General features: G+C 29.2%; 1 protein-coding gene across 4 annotated transcripts in view; it reads right to left on the bottom strand.

Annotated features, from left to right (window-relative positions):
- Positions 1–306: 306 nt before the first annotated feature.
- The window catches only part of LOC140682130 (methyl-CpG-binding domain protein 2-like), a 43,696-nt gene continuing 23,656 nt past the window's right edge, over positions 307–20,346 (bottom strand). The window contains exons 6-7 of one of the 4 annotated variants that reach the window (XR_012053388.1): positions 11,720–11,851; positions 307–776 (exon numbers count right to left, since the gene is read on the bottom strand). Coding sequence is in view for 2 of the 4 variants with exons in the window: in XM_072923035.1 (XP_072779136.1) it covers positions 11,729–11,858 (130 nt within the window). In the remaining 2 variants the exon portion in view is untranslated. Of the gene's footprint in view, positions 777–3,968; positions 4,441–11,719; positions 11,859–20,346 lie in introns of those variants that run through there. The other 3 variants (XM_072923035.1, XR_012053389.1, XM_072923036.1) reach the window with 3 other exon arrangements.

Raw genomic sequence — 20,346 nt, 5'->3', positions numbered from 1 at the left:
TTTCCAAATTTTTTTCCCATTTTTTCCCCATTTATTCCCAATTTTTTCCAAAAATTCCACCCAAAAACCCCCAATTTTCCCCATCTTTTTTCCCAAAAAATTCCCAATTTTTCCCCCAAAATTCCCCGTTTTTCCCCCCCCAAAATTCCATTTTTTACCCAAATTTTCCCCAATTTTATCCCAAGTTTTTCCCCCATTTTATTTTTCTTTTTTTTTCCCTTTTCCACCCAATTTTCCCTTCAAAAAATTTGAAATTTTCTCCAATTTTCCCCCAATTTTCGCCCAAAAATTCCACACACAAAAAAATTCCGAATAAATCCATTTATTTCTCTTTTATTTCCCACCTGATATTTTTTATTTTTCATCTCTCCTATAAAAAATTTCTCTTTTTATTTAAAATTAAATTTTTTTAAATTTCTTTATTTATTTACAAAAATTTTGGGGTGATTTTTTTTTTTCCACCCCAAAATTCCGGAATTCCCAAAAAAAAAAAATTAAATTTTTTTTATTTTTTAACGTGGAATTTTCCACCAAAAAAAAAGCAAAAAATTAAAATAAATTCAATTTTAATTGGGAATTTTTAATAATTTTTTTTTAATATTTAAAATTATTTACATCCGGAAAAAAATAATTCTTTAAAATTTTATTTATTTTTTTGTTTAAAAAAAAAGGAATTTTTGGAATTCCAAAATTTCGGAAAAAAAATTCCGAAATGGGTTTAAAAAGTGCCAAAAATTGAGAATTTTGCAGCCGTTTCCTCCTCGGTTTTCCTGGACCTGAAAGAGAAAAAAAATTGAATTTTTTAAGGAATTTTTAAATAATTTTTAAGGAATTTTTAAGGAATTTTTGGAGAATTTTTAAACAAAAAAAATCGGGAAAAAATTCAAATTTTTTTCACATTTTTTCCCATTTTTTCCCCAATTTTATTCCGATTTTTCCCCAATTTTTGCAGAATTTTCTCCCGATTCTTCCCTCAAAAATTCCCATTTTTTTAACCCCAAAATTCACATTTTTCACCCAAAAAAAATCCACATTTTTACCCCAAAATTTCCCATTTTTCCTCCCAAAAATTCCCAATTTTTCCCCTAAAAATTCCCATTTTTGCCACCAAAAATTCCCATTTTTCTCCAAAAAAACCCAAATATTTACCCAAAAACTTCCACATTTTTCTCCCAAAAATTCCCAATTTATACCCAAAAAAATTCCCAATTTTCCTCCCAAAAATTCTCTTTTTTCCTCCAAAAATCCAAATTTTATCCCAATTTTTCCCATTCTTTTAACCCAAAAATTCTCATGTTTTCTCCAAAGAATTCCCGTTTTTCCTTCCAAAACTTCCCATTTTTTTTCTCAAAAAAATTCCCAAATTTTTCCTGTTTTTTTTCCCTTCAGAAATTTGATTTTTTGGCCCATTTTCCCCCTAATTTTCCCAATTTTCCCCATTTTTTCTCCAATTTTCCCTTCAAAAATCTGATATTTTTGCCCATTTTTCCCCAAATTCTCCCCAATATTTCTTCAATTTTTCCCAAATTTAACCAAATTTTCCCCGAATTTTTCACCCATTTTTTCCCATTTTTTCCCCATTTCCTCAAAAATTTTCCCCCAATTTTCCCCCATTTTATTCTCATTTTTCCCCATTTTCCCCCCAATTTTTCCTTTAAAAATTCCAATTTTTTGACAAATTTTTGCCTAATTTTCACCATTTTATTCTCATTTTTCCCCATTTTCCACCCATTTTTTCCCCAATTTTTTCCAAACTTTTCCCTATTTTTCCTTTAAGAAGTCGAATTTTTTCCCCACTTTTCCCCCAAATTTCCCAAAATTTTCCCCAAATATTTCCCCAATTTTCCCCATTTTATTCTCTTTTTTCCCCATTTTTTTCGATTTTCACTAAATTTTTCCCCAATTTTCCCCCATTTTTTCCTTCAAAAATTCGATTCTTTTGCCCAATTTTCCCCCAATTTTTCCACCATCTTTTCCTTCAAAAATTCAAATTTTCTGCCCATTTTTCTTCCAATTTTTCTCCAATTTTTCCCTAATTTTCTCCATATTTCCCCAATTTTTCCCTCAAAAATTCGAATTTTTTGCCCAATTTTTCCTCCATTTCCCCATTTTTATTCTCATTTTTTCCCCATTTTAACCCAAATTTTTCCCCATTTTCACCCATTTTTTCCCTAATTTTCCCCCAAATTTTCCAAAAATTTTCCCACATTTTTCCTTCAAAAATTCCAATTTTTTGCCCAATTTTTGCCCAATTTTCCCCCATTTTATTTCAAATTCTCCCCAGTTTTTCCTCAATTTTCCCCCAATTCCCCCAAATTTTCCCCATTTTTTTCCTTCAAAAATTCCAATTTTTCCCCATTTCCCCCCCAAATTTTCCTTCAAAAATTCCAATTTTATTCCCATTTTTCCCCTATTTTTCCCTCAAAAATCCAAATTTTTCCCCATTTTTTCCCCATTTTAATCCCAATTTTTCCCTCAAAAATTCGATTTTTTTCCCAATTTTTCCCCAATTTTCCCCCATTTTTTCCCCAATTTTCCCCAATTTTGACCCAATTTCCCCCCAATTTTCCATTCAGAAATTCGAATTTTCCCCAAAATTTTCCCCAATTTTTCCCTCAAAAATTCGATTTTTTTGGCCAATGTTCCCCAAATTTTCCCCACTTTTTCCTTCAAAAATTCGATTTTTTTCCCCATTTTTTTCCCCAATTTTCCCCATTTTATTCCCATTTTTGCCCATTTTCCACCGAATTTATTTCCAATTTTCCCCCATTTTTCCCTAAAAAATTCCAACTTTTTTCCTAATTTTTCCCCAATTTTCCCCATTTTTTCCCTCAAAAATCCAAATTTTTCCCCATTTTCCCCCATTTTTTTTCCCAATTTTCCCCAATTTGCCCCCAAATTTTCCCCATTTTTCCCCAGTTTTCCCTCAAAAATTTGAATTTTTCCCTATTTTTTGTCCAATTTTCCCCCCATTTCTCCCCAATTTCCCTCAAATTTTCTCAAATTTTCCCAAATTTTCCCAAATTTTTCCCCAATTCCCCCCCAATTTTTCCCCATTTATTCCAATTTTTTCCCCAATTTTCCCCCAATTTTCCCAAATTTCCCCCATTTTTTCAACTTTTTTCCATCAAAAACTGGAATTTTTTGCCCATTCTTTCTGCAAATTTTCCCAAAATTTCCCCAATTTTTCCCCAATTTCCCCCAATTTTTTCCAGCAAGATTTCAAATTTTTTGCCAATTTCCCTCCTAATTTATCCCAATTTTCCCCCTATTTATTCTCATTTTTCCCCATTTTTTTCTTCAAAAATTCGAATTTTTCCCCATTCTCCCCCAATTTTCTCTCAATTTTTCCCCATTTTATTCTCATTTTTCCCCATTTTTTCCCAGTTTTTCAATCAAAAATTCCAATTTTTTGCCGATTTTTTCCACCATTTTCCCCAATTTTTTCCCAATTTTCCCAAAATTTTTCCCAAATTTTCCCCAATTTCCCCCATTTTATTCTCATTATTCCCCCTTTTTTTCCATCAAAAATTCGAAATTTTGGCCCATTTTTCCCCAATTTCCCCGCAATTTTCCCCAAATTTTCCCCAAATTCCCCCCCAAATTTTCCCCAATTTCCCCCATTTTAATCCAAATTTTTACCCATTTTCCCCCATTTGTTTCCTTTAAAAATTCGAATTTTTTGCCCATTTTTTGCCCATTTTTCCCCATTTTTCAACCATTTATTCAGAATTTTTTCCCCAAAAATTTCCCAATTTTTCCCCATTTATTCCCAATTTTCCCCTAAAATTTCATCCAAAAATCCCCAATTTTTCCCGATTTTTTTCCCAAAAAATTCCCAATTTTTCCCCTAAAATTCCCCATTTTTTCCCCCAAAATTCCATTTTTAACCCAAAAATTTCCATTTTTTTCCCACATTTTCCCCAATTTTCCCCATTTTTCCCCCAAAAATTCCACACACAAAAAAATTCCGAATAAATCCATTTATTTCTCTTTTATTTCCCACCTGATATTTTTTATTTTTCATCTCTCCTATAAAAAATTTCTCTTTTTATTTAAAATTAAAATTTTTTTATTTCTTTATTTATTTACAAAAATTTTGGGGTGATTTTTTTTTTTCCACCCCAAAATTCCGGAATTCCCAAAAAAAAAAAATTAAAATTTTTAATTTTTTTAACGTGGAATTTTCCACCAAAAAAAAAAAGCAAAAAATCAAAATAAATTCAATTTTAATTGGGAATTTTTAATAATTTTTTTTTTAATATTTAAAATTATTTACATCCGGAAAAAAAATAATTCTTTAAAATTTTATTTATTTTTTGTTTAAAAAAAAAGGAATTTTTGGAATTCCAAAATTTCGGAAAAAAAATTCCGAAATGGGTTAAAAAAGTGCCAAAAATTGAGAATTTTGCAGCCGTTTCCTCCATGGTTTTCCTGGACCTGAAAGAGAAAAAAAATTGAATTTTTAAAGGAATTTTAAAGGAATTTTTTAGGAATTTTTTGGAGAATTTTTAAACAAAAAAAAATCGGGAAAAAATTCAAATTTTTTTTCACATTTTTTCCCATTTTTCCCCCAATTTTATTCCGATTTTTCCCCAATTTTTGCAGAATTTCCCCCAATTTTTCCCCTCAAAAATTCCCATTTTTTAACCCAAAAATTCCCTTTTTTACCAAAAAAAATTCCCTTTTATAAACCCAAAAATTCCCATTTTTCCTCCCAAAAATTCCCAATTTTTTCCCAGAAAGTTCCCGTTTTTTTAACCCAAAAATTTCCATTTTTCCCCAAAAAATTCCCTTCTATGAACAAAAAAAATTTCCATTTTTTAACCCAAAAAATTCCCATTTTTCCTCCCAAAAATTTCCCATTTTTCCCCTAAAAATTCCGATTTTAACCCCCAACAATTCCCAATTTTTCACCTAAAAAATCCTAATTTTTACTCAAAAAATTCCCATTTCTTTACCCCCAAAATTCCCATTTTTCCTTCCAAAAATTCCCAATTTGAACCCAAAAATTTCCCATTTTTACCACCAAAAATTCCCATTTTTCCTCCCAAAAATACCCATTTTTTCCTGCAAAAAAATCCCAAATATTTACCCAAAAACTCCCACATTTTTCTCCTAAAAATTCCCATTTTTTACCCAAAGAATTCCCAATTTTCCTTCCAAAAATTCCCTTTTTTCCCCCAAAAATCCAAATTTTTAGGTAAAAAATTCCTGGTTTTCCTCCCAAAAAATTCCCATTTTTTACCCCAAAAAATTCCCATTTTTCCTTCCAAAAATTCCCAATTTTTCCCCAAAAAATTCCTATTTTTCTAACCCAAAAATTCCCTATTTTTACCAAAAAAATCCCATTTTTTAACCCAAAAAATTAGCATTTTTTCCACCAAAAATTCCCATTTTTCCTCCAAAAATTCCTAACTTTAACCCAAAAAATTCCCATTTTTTAAACCCAAAAATTCCCATTTTTCCTCCCGAAAATTCCCATTTTTTACCCAAAAAAATCCAATATTCACCCAAAAAGTTACACATTTTACCCCAAAAAATTCCCAATTTTTACCCAAAAAGTTCCCTTTTATTAACCCAAAAAATTTCCATTTTTCCTCCCAAAAATTCTCTTTTTTCCTCCAAAAATCCAAATTTTATCCCATTTTCCCCCACTTTTTTCACCCAAAAATTCCCATTTTTTAACCCCAAAATTCCCACTTTTTACCAAAAAAAAATCCAAATTTTTACCCCAAAATTCCCATTTTTCCCCCCCAAAATTCCCGTTTCTTCCTCCCAAAAACTCCCAATTTTTACCCAGAAAATTCCCATTTTTTAACCCAAAATTTCCCATTTTTTTAACCCCAAAAAAGGCCACTTTCCCCAAAAAAATTCCCTTTTATTAACCAAAAAAATTTCCATTTTTTACCCCCTAAATTCCCATTTTTCCTCCCAAAAATTCCCGATTTTTATCCAAAAAATACCCCTTTTTCTCCCAAAAATTTCCCATTTTTTCCCCTAAAAATTCCCAGTTTTCCCACCAAAAATTCTCATTTTTCCTCCAAAAAAACCTAAATATTTACCCAAAAACTTCCACATTTTCCTCCCAAAAATTCCCAATTTATACTAAAAAATATTCCCAATTTTCCTCCCAAAAATTCTCTTTGTTCCTCCAAAAATCCAAATTTTATCCCAATTTTTCCCATTTTTTTAACCCAAAAATTCCCAATTTTTATCCCAAAAATTCCCAATTTTTCCCCTAAAAATTCCTATTTTTTTGTACCAAAAATTCCCATTTTTCCTCCAAAAAAACCCAAATATTTACCCAAAAAATTCCACATTTTTATCCCAAAAAATTTTCATTTTTCCCACAAAAATTCCCATTTTTACCCCCCAAAAAATTCCCTATTTTAACCCAAAAATTCCCAATTTTTTACCCACAAATTCCCAATTTTTACCCAGAAAATTCCCCGTTTTTTAACCCAAAAAATTCCCATTTTTTACCCAAAAACTTCCACATTTTTCTTCCCAAAAATTCCCAATTTTCCTCCAAAAATTCAAATTTTTACACAAAAAATTCCCAATTTTTAACCAAAAAAACTCCCATATTTTATCCAAAAAATTCCCATTTTTTTCTCCCAAAAACTCCAATTTTTTTCTCCAAAAAAATCCCAAATTTTTCCTGTTTTTTCCCTATTTTCCTATATTTTTTCCCTCAAAAATACGATTTTTTTGCCTAATTTTCCCCAATTTCTCCTTCAAAAAATCCAATTTTATTCCCAATTTTTCCCTAATTTTCCTTCAAAAATTTCAAATTTTTCCCCAATTTATCCCCAATTTTCCCCATTTTATTCTCATTTTCCCCCAATTTCCCCCCAATTTTTCCCTCAAAAAATCAATTTTTTTGCCTTATTTTTCTCAAATTTTTCTCTAAAAAATTCAAAATTTCCCGCCATTTTTTCCACATTTTAATCCCAATTTTTCTTTCAAAAATTCCATTTTTTTCTCCAATTTTCACCGAATTTCCGCCCAATTTTCCCCAATTTCCCCCCAAATTTTCCTTAATTTTACCCCAATTTTTCCTTCAAAAATTCGAATTTTTTGGCCTTTTTTTCCCATTTCTTCTTAATTTTCCGCCCAATTTTCCCCCAATTTTCCCCAATTTTATTCCCATTTTTCCCCAATTTTTCCCTCAAAAATTCGAATTTTTTGCCCAATTTTTGCCCAATTTTTCCCATTTTATTCTCATTTTTCCCCCATTTTTTCCTTCAAAAATTCTAATTTCTTGCCCAATTTTTCCCAAATATTTCCCCAATTTTCTCCAAAATTTCCCCCATTTCATTCTCATTTTTCCCCATTTTTTATTCAATTTTCCCCAATTTTTTCCCATTTTTCCCCAATTTTTCCCCTCAAAAATTCCAATTTTTTCCCCATTTTTCCCAATTTTTCCCCATTTTTCCCCCAATATTTCCCTCAAAAACTCAAATTTTCTGCCCAATTTTTGTCCAATTTTTCCCCAATTTTCCCCATTTTATTCTCAATTTTTCCTCATTTTTCATCCAATTTTGCCCCAATTTTATCACATTTTTCTCCCATTTTTTCCTTCAAAAATCCAAAATTTTTCCCCATCTTTTCCCCATTTTAATCCCAATTTTTCCTTCAAAAATTCCAATTTTTTCCCCATTTTCCCCCCAATTTTCTCCAATTTTTCCTTCAAAATTTCCAATTTTATTCCCCACTTTAATCCCAATTTTTCCTTCAAAAATTCTAATTTTTTTGCCCAATTTTCCCCGATTTTCCTTTCAAAAATTCCAATTTTTTCCCAAATTTTCCCCAAATTTTCCCATATTTTTCCCAATTTCCCCCACTTTTTCCTACAAAAATTCTAATTTTTTCCCCATTTTTTCCCCAATTTCCCCCCAAATTTCCCCTATTTTACCCCAATTTTTCCTTCAAAAATTCCAATTTTTCCCCATTTTCCCCCCAATTTTTTCCTTCAAGAATTCCAATTTTATTCCCATTTTTTCCCCTATTTTTCCCCCAAAAATCCAAATTTTTCCTCATTTTTTCCCCATTTTAATCCCAATTTTTCCTTCAAAAATTCAAATTTTTTCCCCAATTTAATCCAAATTTTTCCGTCAAAAATTCCAATTTTTTCCCCATTTTCCCCCAATTTTCCCCAATTTCCACCCAAATTTTCCTCAATTTTCCCCCAATTTTTCCTGCAAAAATTCCAATTTTTTCCCCCCAATTTTTCCCTCAAAAATTCAAATTTTTTTCCAATTTTCCCCAGTTTTTCCCTCAAAAATTCGTTTTTCCCCCAATTTTCCCCCAATTTTTCCCTCAAAAATTCGATTTTTTTTCCCAATTTTCCCCATTTTATTCTCATTTTTTCCCAATTTTCCCCCATTTTATTCTCATTTTTCCCCAAAATTTCCCCCAAATTTTCCTTCAAAAATTCCAATTTTATTCCCATTTTTCCCCTATTTTTCCCTCAAAAATCCAAATTTCTCCCCAATTTTTCCCCATTTTAATCCAAATTTTTCCCTCAAAAATTTGGTTTTTTTCCCCATTTCCTCCCCAATTTTCCCCCAAATTTTCCTCAATTTTCCCCCAAATTTTCCTGCAAAAATTCCAATTTTTTGCCGATTTTCTTCTTCAAAAATTCGAATTTTTTGCCCAATTATTCCCATTTTATTCCCATTTTCCCCCAAAATTTCCCTCAAAAATTCGAATTTTTTGCCCATTTTTTGCCCAATTTTTTTCCGAATTTTCCCCATTTCATTCTCATTTTTCCCCATTTTCCACCCAATTTTTCCCCAATTTTCCCCCAATTTTTCCTTCAAAAATTCGAATTTTTTGCCAAATTTTCATCAATTTTTCCCAATTTTCCCCCTCAAAAATTCGAATTTTTTCTCCATTTTTTCCCCAATTTTCCTCCAATTTTCCCCATTTTATTCTCATTTTTCCACATTTTTCATCCAATTTTCCCCCATTTTATTCTCATTTTTCCCTAAAAATCCAAATTTTCCCCCCATTTTTTCCCCATTTTAATCCCAATTTTTCCTTCAAAAATTCCAATTTTTTATCAATTTTTCCCCAATTTTTCCTTCAAAAATTCGAATTTTTTGCCCAATTGTTGCCCAATTTTCCCCAAATTTTCCCAAATTTTCCCCAAATTTTTCCCCAATTTTCCCCCCATTTTCTCCAATTTTTCCCTCAAAAATTCCAATTTTTTCCCAAGTTTCCCTAATTTCCCCCAATTTCTCCCCAATTTTTCCCCATTTTTCACCCAATTTTTCCCCCAAACTTTCCAAAACTTTTCCCCAATTTTTCCTTCAAAACTTCGAATTTTTTGCCCATTTTTTGCCCAATTTTCCCCCAATTTTTCCTTCAAAAATTCGATTTTTTTGCCCATTTTCCCCCCAATTTTTTCCCACTTTATTCTCATTTTTCCCCATTTTACCCCAAATTTTTCCCCAATTTTCCCTTCAAAAATTCCAATTTTTTGCCCAATTTTTCCCCAATTTCCCCCCACTTTTTCCTACAAAAATTCGAATTTTTTTCCCATTTTTCCCCAATTTTTCCTCAATTTTTTCCCCAATTTTTCCTTCAAAAATTCCAATTTTTTGTCCATTTTTTTGCCCAATTTTTCCCAATTTCCCCTCAAATTTCCCCTATTTTCCCCCAAATTTTCCCCAATTCTTCCTTCAAAAATTCGATTTTTTTTCCCAATTTTCCCTTCAAAAATTCCAACTTTTTGCCCAATTTTCCCCAAATTTCCCCCAATTTTTCCCAGTTTTATTCCCATTTTTTCCCCAATTTTTCTGTCAAAAATTCGATTTTTTTCCCAATTTTCCCCAATTTTCCCCCAAAATTCCCATATTTTATTACCAATTTCCCCAATTTTTCCTTCAAAAATTCGAATTTTTTGCCAAATTTTCCCCAAATTTCCCCCAAATTTTCCCCAATTTTCCCTTCAAAAATTCCAATTTTTTGCCCAATTTTCCCCAATTTATTCTCGTTTTTCCCCCAATTTTTCATCGATGTTTCCTCCAATTTTTCCCTCAAAAATTCGATTTTTTTGCCCATTTTTGCCCAACTTTCCCCCAATTTTTCCCCATTTTTCCCTCAAAATTCGATTTTCTTGCCCTTTTTTACCCCAATTTTTCCCCAATTTTTGCCCAATTTTTCCCCATTTTCCCCCCACTTTTTCCTACCAAAAGTCGATTTTTTTGCCCATTTCCCCCCAATTTTTCCCCAAATTTCCCTTCAAAAATTCCAATTTTTTCCCCAATTTTTCCCCAATTTCCACCATTTTATTCTCATTTTTTCCCCATTTTTTATCCAATTTTCCCCCAAATTTCCCCCCAAATTTTCCCCCAATTTCCCCAATTTTTTCCCTCAAAAATCCAAATTTTCCCCCCATTTTTTCCCCATTTGAATCCCGATTTTTCCTTTAAAAATTCCAATTTTTTCCCCAATTTTTCCCCAATTTTCCCCCAATTTTCTCCAATTTTTCCTACAAAATTTCCAATTTTATTCCCCACTTAAATCCCAATTTTTCCTTCAAAAATTCCAATTTTTCCCCATTTTCCCCCCAAATTTTCCTTCAAAAATTCCAATTTTATTCCCATTTTCCGCTATTTTTCCCTCAAAAATCCAAATTTTCCCCATTTTTTCCCCATTTTAATCCCAATTTTTCCTTCAAAAATTCCAATTTTTTTCTCCATTTTAATCCCATTTTTTCCCTCAAAAACTCGAATTTTTTTGCAGATTTTTTCCCCTATTTTCACTTCAAAAATTCGATTTTTTGGCCCAATTTTTCCCATTTTATTCTCATTTTTCATGAATTTTTCCTTCAAGAATTACAATATAATTCCCCATTTAAATCCCAATTTTTACTTCAAAAATTCGAATTTTCCCCAATTTTCCCCAATTTTTTCCTTCAAAAATTCAAATTTTTTGCCTAATTTTCCCCCAATTTTTTCCTTCAAAAATTCCAATTTTTCCCCATTTTCCCCCAATTTTTCCCTCAAAAATTCAAATTCTTTTTCCAATTTTCCCCAATTTTTCCCTCAAAAATTCGAATTTTTCCCAATTTTCCCCAATTTTTCCTTCAAAAATCCCAATTTTTCCCCAATTTCCCCCCATTTTTCCCCCAATTTATTTCCAATTTTTTCCTTCAAAAATTCAAATTTTTTACCTAATTTCCCCCCAATTTTCCCTTCAAAAATTCCAATTTTTTGCCCAATTTTCCCCCTATTTTCCGCATTTTATTCTCATTTTCCCCCAAATTTTCCCTCAAAAATTCGAATTTTTTGCCCACTTTTCCCCATTTTTCCCCAATTTTTCCTTCAAAAATTCCAATTTTTTGCCCAATTTTTCCCCATTTTAATCCCAATTTTTCCTTCAAAAATTCCAATTTTTCCCCAATTTTCCCCCATTTTTTCCTTCAAAAATTCCAATTTTTTCCCAATTTTCCCCCAATTTTTCCTTCAAAAATTCCAATTTTTTGCCCAATTTTCCCCAATTTTCCTCCATTTTTTCCCTCAAAAATTCGAATTTTATTCCCACTTTTCCCCAATTTTTCCCTCAAAAATTCAAATTTTTTCCCCATTTTAATCCCATTTTTTTCCCTCAAAAATTCCAATTTTTTCCCCATTTTTTCCCCAGTTTAATCCCAATTTTTCCTTCAAAAATTCCCATTTTTTGCCCCAATTTCCCCATTTTTTACCTTTTTCCCTCACGCCTCTTGGCCGCTTTCCCGCTGAAATTCCGGAGTTTTTCCGCATTCGAAATTCCGGGAAAACCCTTCGGCCATCAGCGCCTCCTCCAGCCTCTTCCTCACCTGCTGCACCCGCTCCTCCTGTTTCCTGACCAAAAGCAGCGCTTTTTAACCCAAAAAAATTCACTTTTTTCATGGGAAAAAATGATATTTTTTACTCTCAGAAAATCCCATTTTTTTCCCAAAAAAATCCCTTTTTTTTCTGCAAAAAATTCGATTTTTTTCATGAAAAAATTCGATTTTTTTACCATCAAAAAATCGATTTTTTTCCATCAAAAATGTCATTTTTTCACCAAAAAAAATTCAATTTTTTCCATTAAATAATACGATTTTTTTCACCCAAAAATTCAGTTTTTTGCTCCAAAAAATTTCAAAATTTTCATTGAAAAATTCGAATTTTTTTCGTGAAAAAATTCCAATTTTTCACCAAAAAAATCCCATTTTTGCCCAAAAAAATCCCATTTTTTTCTAAAAAATATGAATTTTTTGCCAAAAAACCTTTTTTTCAACCCAAAATTTTGCATTCTTTCCCTAAAAAATTCAATTTTTTTCCCAAAAATTCCAATTTTTCCCCACAAAAACTTCCCATTTTCCCCCAAAAAATCCCATTATTCCCTAAAAAATCTGCATTTTTTCATCCAAAATTCGATTTTTTCACCCAAAAAATCACTTTTTTTTCTCCAAAAAGGCAATTTTTTAAATGAAAAAAATCCCATTTTACCAAAAAATCGAATTTCTCTCAAAAAAAAATTGATTTCTTGACCCAAATATTCAATTTTTCACCCACTTTCCCCCAAAAAAATCCCACATTTTCAATTTAAAAAATTTCCATTTTTCTGCAAAAAAATTCCAGTTTTTCACCCAAAAACTTCAACTTTTTCCTCAAAAAAAGCCCCAGTTTTTCCCCTAAAAAATTCTATTTTTACCACTAAAAATTCGACTTTTTTCCATCAAAAATTCAATTTATTTCACTCAAAAGTTGAATTTTTTTGCCAAAAAATTCGATTTTTTTATCCCAAAATTCCCATTTTTCCCCTAAAATATTCTATTTTTTTCGCCCAAAAATTCCAATTTTCCCCCCCAAAATTTCAACTTTTTCCCCAAAAACTCCCATTTTTTTTCCCCAAAAAAATCCCTTTTTTTTCTGAAAAAAATCAGTTTTTTTCACCCAAAAATTCCTTTCTTTCCCTTCAAAAATCCAATTTTTTTCACCCAAAAATTCACATTTTTGCTCAAAAAAATTACAAATTTTTCATGGAAAAATTTGTATTTTTTTCATTAAAAAATTCTAGTTTTTCACCAAAAAATCAGATTTTTTCCATAAAAATTAGAATTTTTTCACCTAAAATTTCATTTTCTTCCTCTAAAAAAAATTCCCATTTTTTAACCCAAAAATTCCAATTTTTTCCCCCAAAAATTCCGATTTTACCTAAAAATTCCTGCTTTTTTCCAAAGAAATTAAAATTTTTTCCCTTTTTTCACTCAAAATAGTCAATTTTTTTTTCCAAAAAAATTCGATTTTTCCCCCAAAAATCCACATTTTTGCCAAAAAAATTTCTAGTTTTTTCCTTAAATTTTATTTTTTCCCCCAAAATTCCATTTCTTTCCCCCAAAAATTCCAATTTTTCACCCCAAAATTCCCATTTTTTCCCTAAAAAGTTATTTTTTTTTCCCCAAAAAACCCCCAATTTTTCATAGAAAAAAATTATATTTTTTAGTCTTAAAAATTCCCATTTTTTTCCCAAAAAAAATCCCTTTTTCCGCAAAAATTCGATTTTTTTCCATCAAAAATTGAATTTTTTTACATCAAAAATTCGATTTTTTTCCCCCAAAAATTCCATTTTTTCCCTAAAAATTTCCAATTTTTTTATAAAAAATTTGATTTTTTCCCCTCAAAAATCCGATTTTTTTCCATCAAAAATTCGACTTTTACATCAGAAATTCGATTTTTTTCACCCAAAAATTCACATTTTTGCTCCAAAAAATTCGATTTTTTCATGAAAGAATCCTAATTTTTAAACAAAAAAAAAATTCGCTTTTTTCCATAAATATTTGAATTTTTCCCCTAAAATTTCACTTTCTTCTACTAAAAAAGTCCAATTTTTCCCCAAAATTCCTATTTTTTCCCCCAAAAAAATCCTTTTTTCCTCAAAAATTCGATTTTCTGCAATCAAAAGTTGAATTTTTTTGCCAAAAAAATTCCATTTTTTCACCCAAAAATACACATTTTTGTCGAAAAAAATCCAATTTTTCCCTGAAATTCCAATTTTTCACCCCAAAATTTCAACTTTTTCCCCAAAAACTCCCATTTTTTCCCCAAAAAAATCCTTTTTTTTCCCCGCAAAAATTCAGTTTTTTTCACTCAAAAATTCTTTTTTTTCCCTTCAAAAATCCGATTTTTTTCACCCACAAATTCACATTTTTGCTCAAAAAAATTTCAAATTTTTCATGGAAAAATTAGTATTTTTTTTTCATGAAAAAAATTCTAGTTTTTCACAAAAAAATTAGAATTTTTCCATAAAAATTCCCTTTTCTCCCCTCAAAAATCCGATTTTCTTCCATCAAAAATTTGATTTTTTTCACCAAAAATACTATTTTTTCACCCAAAAATTCACATTTTTTTAAGAAAAAATACAAATTCTTTCACCCAAAAATCGAATTTTTCTCAAAAAAATCCATTTTTGACCCAAAAATTCAATTTTCCACCCATTCTCGACCAAAAAAATCCCTTTTTTTCATAGAAAATTCGATTTTTTTCACCCAAAAATTCCCATTTTTTCCCCCAAAAAAATCCCTTTTTTTTCCACAAAAATTCGATTTTTTCCATCAAAAAATCGATTTTTTCCATCAAAAAATCGATTTTTTTTCCAGAAAAAATTCTAATCTTTTCACCCAAAAATTCGATTTTTTTCCCTCAAAAATTCAATTTTTTACACCCCAAAATTCACATTTTTGTTTCAAAATATTCAAATTTTTAATGAAAAAACTCCACATTTTCAGGAAAAAAATCAATTTTTTCATCAAAAAAATCGGATTTTGTTGCCCAAAAATTCGATTTTTTTAGGGAAAAAATTCACATTTTTTCACAGAAAAATTCATTTTTTTTTTCACAAAAATTTTAATTTTTTTTACCCAAATTTCCAATTTTTCCGAAAAAATCAAATTCTTACAGAAAAATTTTGAATTTTTGGCAGGAAAAAATGGGAATTTTTTGGGGAAAAACCTTAAATTTTTCAGCAAAAAATTTAATAAAAAAAGGTGTACTTTTGGTGAAAAAAAATCAACATTTGGGCTAAAAAAAATCGAATTTTTAAACAAAAAACCACAAATTTTTTGACAAAAAATGGGAATTTTTAGAGGAAAAAAAATGAAATTTTTTGGGGCAAAAATTGGATTTTTTGTCAAAAAAATCAGAGTTTTATAGGAAGAAAAATTTGATTTTTTTGGTCCAGAAAAAGGAATTTTTTACAATAAAAGATTCGAATTTTTTGGAAAAAAAATTGGAAGTTTTGGGGTAAAAAATGGGAATTTTTGGGTATAAAAAATGGGAATTGTTAACCAAAAAATTCGGATTTTTAAGGGAAAAAATCGAACCTTTTGACCAAAAAAAATTTAATTTTTTGGCGAGAAAATTGAATTTTTGCACCAAAATATTGGAATTTTTGGGCAAAAACTGTTTCTTTTTAAGTGTAAGAAATGGCAATTTTTGAGAAAAGAATTTGAATTTTTTAGGGGAAAAATCGAATTTTTTTAGACAAAAAATGAGAATTTTTGGGGATAAAAAAATGGTCATTTTGGAGCAAAAAATTGGAATTTTTTAGGGAAAAAAATCGAATTTTTTGGCAAAAAAAATCGAATTTTTTGGCAAAAAATGGGTATTTTTGGCTATAAAAAATGGCAATTTTTGACTGAAATTTTGGAATTTTTTAAGGAAAAAAATAAAATTTTTAGGAAACAAAACCACATTTTTGACAAGAAATGGTAATTTTGGTTGTAAAAAATGGTAGTTTTTGACTAAAAGAGTCGAATTTTTTAGGGAAAAAAATCGAATTTTTGGCCAAAAAATGGTAATTTTTCGGTATAAAAAATGCCAATTTTTGAGCAAAGAATTGGAATTTTTTTAGGGGAAAAAATAGAATTTTTAGGAAGAAAACCCAGATTTTTTGACAAAAAATGGGAATTTTTGGGTTTAATAAATGGTACTTTTTCACCAAAAAAATTCGAATTTTTTGTGAACAATTGGAATTTTTTGACAAAAAATGGTAATTTTTAGGTATATAAAATAGTAATTTTTCTGTATAAAAAATGGGAATTTTTGACTAAAAAATTCGAATTTTTTAGGGGAAAATCGAATTTTTTTACCGAAAAATCTGAATTTTTGGCGAAAAATGGTAATTTGTGGTTTTAAAAAATGGGAATTTTTGGCAAAAAAATCTAATTTTTTTGGCAAAAAATTAAATTTTTCAGGTAAAAATTGTGAATTTTTGGGTGAAGAAAACTGAATTTTTTGGCGGAAAGAAATTGGATTTATTGCCGAAAAAAATGGAAATTTTTACCGAAAAAAATAGAATTTTTGGCCCAAAAAAGGCGATGTTTTGGGGTAAAAAACGTGAATTTCTTTGGGGAAAAAATTGGAATTTTTGAGGTAAAAAATGGGAATTTTTGGGGTAAAAAAGTGGGGATTTTTGGGTTGAAAAACAGCAATTTTTGGCAAAACGAAGGTGAATCTTTGACAAAAAAAAATTGGATTTTTTTTGGAAAAAATGGTAATTCTTAAGTATAAAAATGGCAATTTTTGTGTAAAAAAATCTAATTTTTCAAATTTTTTTACCGAAAAAATCGAATTTTAGTAAAAAAATCGCAATTTTTCGAGAAAAAAATGGAAATTTTGGACAAAAAATGGTAATTTTTGAATATAAACAATGACAAAAAGTGGGAATTTTTGGATATAAAAAATGGTGAGTTTTGACAAAAAAATTCGACTTTTTTACGGAAAAAATCGATTTTTTTAGGGAAAAAAATATAATTTTTTGGCAAAAAATTGGAATTTTTGGACAAAAAATTGTAATTTTTAAGTATAAAAAATGGTAATTTTTGACTAAAAAATTGGAATTTTTTTGGGAAAAAATCAAATTTTTGAACCAAAAAAATTGAATTTTTTGGCAAAAAAATGGTAATATTTGGGTATAAAAAATGGTCATTTTTGAGTAAAAAATTCAAATCTTTTTTGTGAAAAAGTTCAAATTTTTTGGCGAAAAATGGTAATTTTTGGGTTTAAAAAATGGGAATTTCTGGCAAAAAAATTTGAATTATTTGGGAAAAAAATTGACTTTTTGAGGGGAAAAAAATTGAATTTTTGACCGAAAAAAGCGATTTTTTTGGGGTAAAAAATGCGATTTTTTTGGGGTAAAAAATAGTAATTTCAAATCTGAAAAAAATGTAATTTTTGGGTGAAAAACCGAGATTTTGGACTCACCGAATGTTGTCGTCGGTGACGAGGAAGGCGCGGCACAGCGGCTGCGCCGTGTTTAACCAAATCCCCGGGTTTTGGGGTAAAAAATGGGAATTTTTTGGGCAAAAAATAGGGAACTTTGGGGAAAAAATTCGAATTTCTTTGGAAAAAAATGGGATTTTTTTTGACAAAAAAAATGGGAATTTTTGAGTATAAAAGTTGGGAACTTTTGACAAAAAAATTGGAATTTTTAGAGAAAAAATCGAATTTTTTAGGGAAAAAATCAAACTTTTTTGGACGAAAACTTGGAATTTTTGGGTATAAGAATGGGAATTTTTGACTTAAAAAATCAAATTTTTAAGGATAAAAATTGAATTTTTGGGAAAAAAAATTGAATTTTTTTGCAAAAAAATCGGTATTTTTGACTAAAAAATCGGATTTTTTTGACAAAAATGGGAATTTTTGGGTATAAAATATGGTCATTTTTCACCAAAAAATTCGAATTTCTTAGGGAAAAAAATGGAATTGTTAGGAAAATCCCAAATTTTTTGACAAAAAATGGTAATTTTTCCATGTAAAAAATGGTAATTTTTGACTAAAAGAATCAAATTTTTTAGGGAAAAAAATCGAATTTTTGGCAAAAAATGGTAATTTTTGGGTATAAAAAATGGTAATTTTTGACTAAAAATTCGAATTTTTTAGGGAAAGAATCGATTTTTTCAGGGAATAAAAACAATTTTTTTGACAAAAAATGGTAATTTTTGGGTATAAGAAATGGTAATTTTCACCCCAAAAATTCCAATTTTTAATGGAAAAATTGAATTTTTTGACCGAAAAAACGTAATTTTTTGGTGAAAAAAAATGGAATTTTTTGATGAAAAGAATTCAATTTTTTGTCAGAAAAAAATTGAATTTTTTGCCTTAAAAAATCGAATTTTTTGTCCGAAAAAAGCGATTTTTTGGGATAAAAAAATGGAATTTTTTGGGATAAAAAGACGGATTTTTTTTGGGTAAAAAATGTTATTTTTGGTGAAATTTGTACTCACCGAATGTCGTCGTCGGTGACGAGGAAGGCGCGGCACAGCGGCTGCGCCGTGTTTAACCAAATCCCCGATTTTTGGGGTAAAAAATGGGAATTTTTTGGGGGAAAAATTTTGGCAATTTCTTGGGGAAAAATTGGAATTTTTGGGGTAAAAAAAATGGGAATTTTTGGGTTGAAAAAAAGGCAATTTTTGGCAAAACGAAGGTGAATCTTTGAAAGAAAATTGGAATTTTTTTGGAAAAAAATTCCATTTTTTGGGGTTAAAAAATCGATTTTTTGGCAAAAAAAAAATTGAATTTTTGGATAAAAACCCTGAATTTTTAGGAAAAAAATGGTAGTTTTGGGGTATAAAAAATAGTCATTTTTGACTAAAAAATTCGAAATTTTTAGGGAAAAGAACTAAATTTTTTAGGAAAAAAAAAGAATTTTTAGGAATAAAACCAGAATTTTTTGACAAAAAAAATGGAATTTTTTGGGAAAAAATGGTAGTATTTGGGTATAAAAAATGGTCATATTTGAGTAAAAAATTTGAATTTTTTGGCGAAAAATGGTAATTTTTGGGTATAAAAAATGGGAATTTTTGGCCAAAAAATTGAAATTTTTTTGTCAAAAAAATCGAATTTTTGACTAAAAAATTCGATTGTTTTTAGGGAAAAAATCGAATTTTCAGGAAAAAAGAATATAAACTTTTAGCAAAAAATTGGAATTTTTTGACGAAAAATGATAATTTTTGGGTACAAAAAATGGGAATTTTTCTGGCAAAAAATTTGAATTTTTGACCAAAAAAATCTTTTTTTTTGGGGTAAAAAATGGGATTTTTTTTGAATAAAAAATGGTAATTTCAGAATTGAAAAAAATGGAATTTTTGGGTGAAATAAATGAGATTTAGTGACTCACCGAATGTCGTCGTCGGTGCCGAGGAAGGCGCGGCACAGGGGCTGCGCCGTGTTTAACCAAATCCCCGATTTTTGGGGTAAAAAGTGAGAATTTTTTGGGTTGAAAAATGGCAATTTTTGGCAAAAGGAAGGTGACTCTTTGAAAAGAAAAATTAGAATTTTTTTGGAAAAAATGGTAATTTTTAAGTATAAAAATGGCAATTTTTGACTAAAAAATTCAAATTTTTTAGGGAAAAAAAATCAAATTTTGAGCAGAAAAAATTGAATTTTTTTGGACAAAAAGTGGGAATTTTTGGGTATAAAAAATGGTAATTTTTGACAAAAAAATTGAAATTTTTTTAGGGAAAAAAATCGACTTTTTGGCAAAAAAATGGTAATTTTTGGGTATAAAATATACCAGTTTTTGACTAAAAAATTGGAATTTTTTAAGGAAAAAATGGAATTTTTTGCCAAAAAATCTAATTTTTTTTGCAAAAAATGGTTATTTTTGGGTATAAAAAAATGGTAATTTTTGACTAAAAAATTCGAATTTTGGCCAAAAGAAATCGGATTTTTTGGTAAAAAAAAAATCTAATTTTTTTCCCAAAAAATGTGAGTTTTTTGAGATAAAAAATTGGAATTTTTTGGGATAAAAAATGGGATTTTTTTTGGGGTAAAAAACAGGATTTTTGTTGATTTTGGACTCACCGAATGTCGTCGTCGGTGACGAGGAAGGCGCGGCACAGCGGCTGCGCCGTGTTTAACCAGATCCCCGGGTTTTGGGGTAAAAAATGGGAATTTTTCAGTATAAAAAATGGGAATGTTTGACTAAAAAATTCGAATTTTTTATAGAAAAAATCGAACTTTTTTGACCAAAAAAATCGAATTTTTTGGCGAAAAGATCGTATTTTTGCACCAAAATATTGGAATTTTTTGGCAAAAAGTGGTTCTTTTTAAGTGTAAAAAATGGCAATTTTTGAGTAAAGAATTCGAATTTCTTAGGGAAAAAAATCAAATTTTTTTGGACAAAAATGGGAATTTTTGGGTATAAAAAATGGTAATTTTTGACCAAAAAATTGGAATTCTTTAGGGAAAAAATCAAATCTTTTGCACCAAAAAAATCTATTTTTTTTGCGAAAAATGGTAATTTTTGGGTTTAAAAAATGGCAATTTTTGAGTAAAAAATTCGTATTTTTTAGAGAAAAAA

Source organism: Taeniopygia guttata, chromosome W (genome assembly GCF_048771995.1).
Source record: "Taeniopygia guttata chromosome W, bTaeGut7.mat, whole genome shotgun sequence".
NCBI classification, from domain to species: domain Eukaryota; kingdom Metazoa; phylum Chordata; class Aves; order Passeriformes; family Estrildidae; genus Taeniopygia; species Taeniopygia guttata.
The sequence above is the reverse complement of the archived record's forward strand: the minus strand, read 5'-3'. Positions and strand labels throughout refer to the sequence as shown.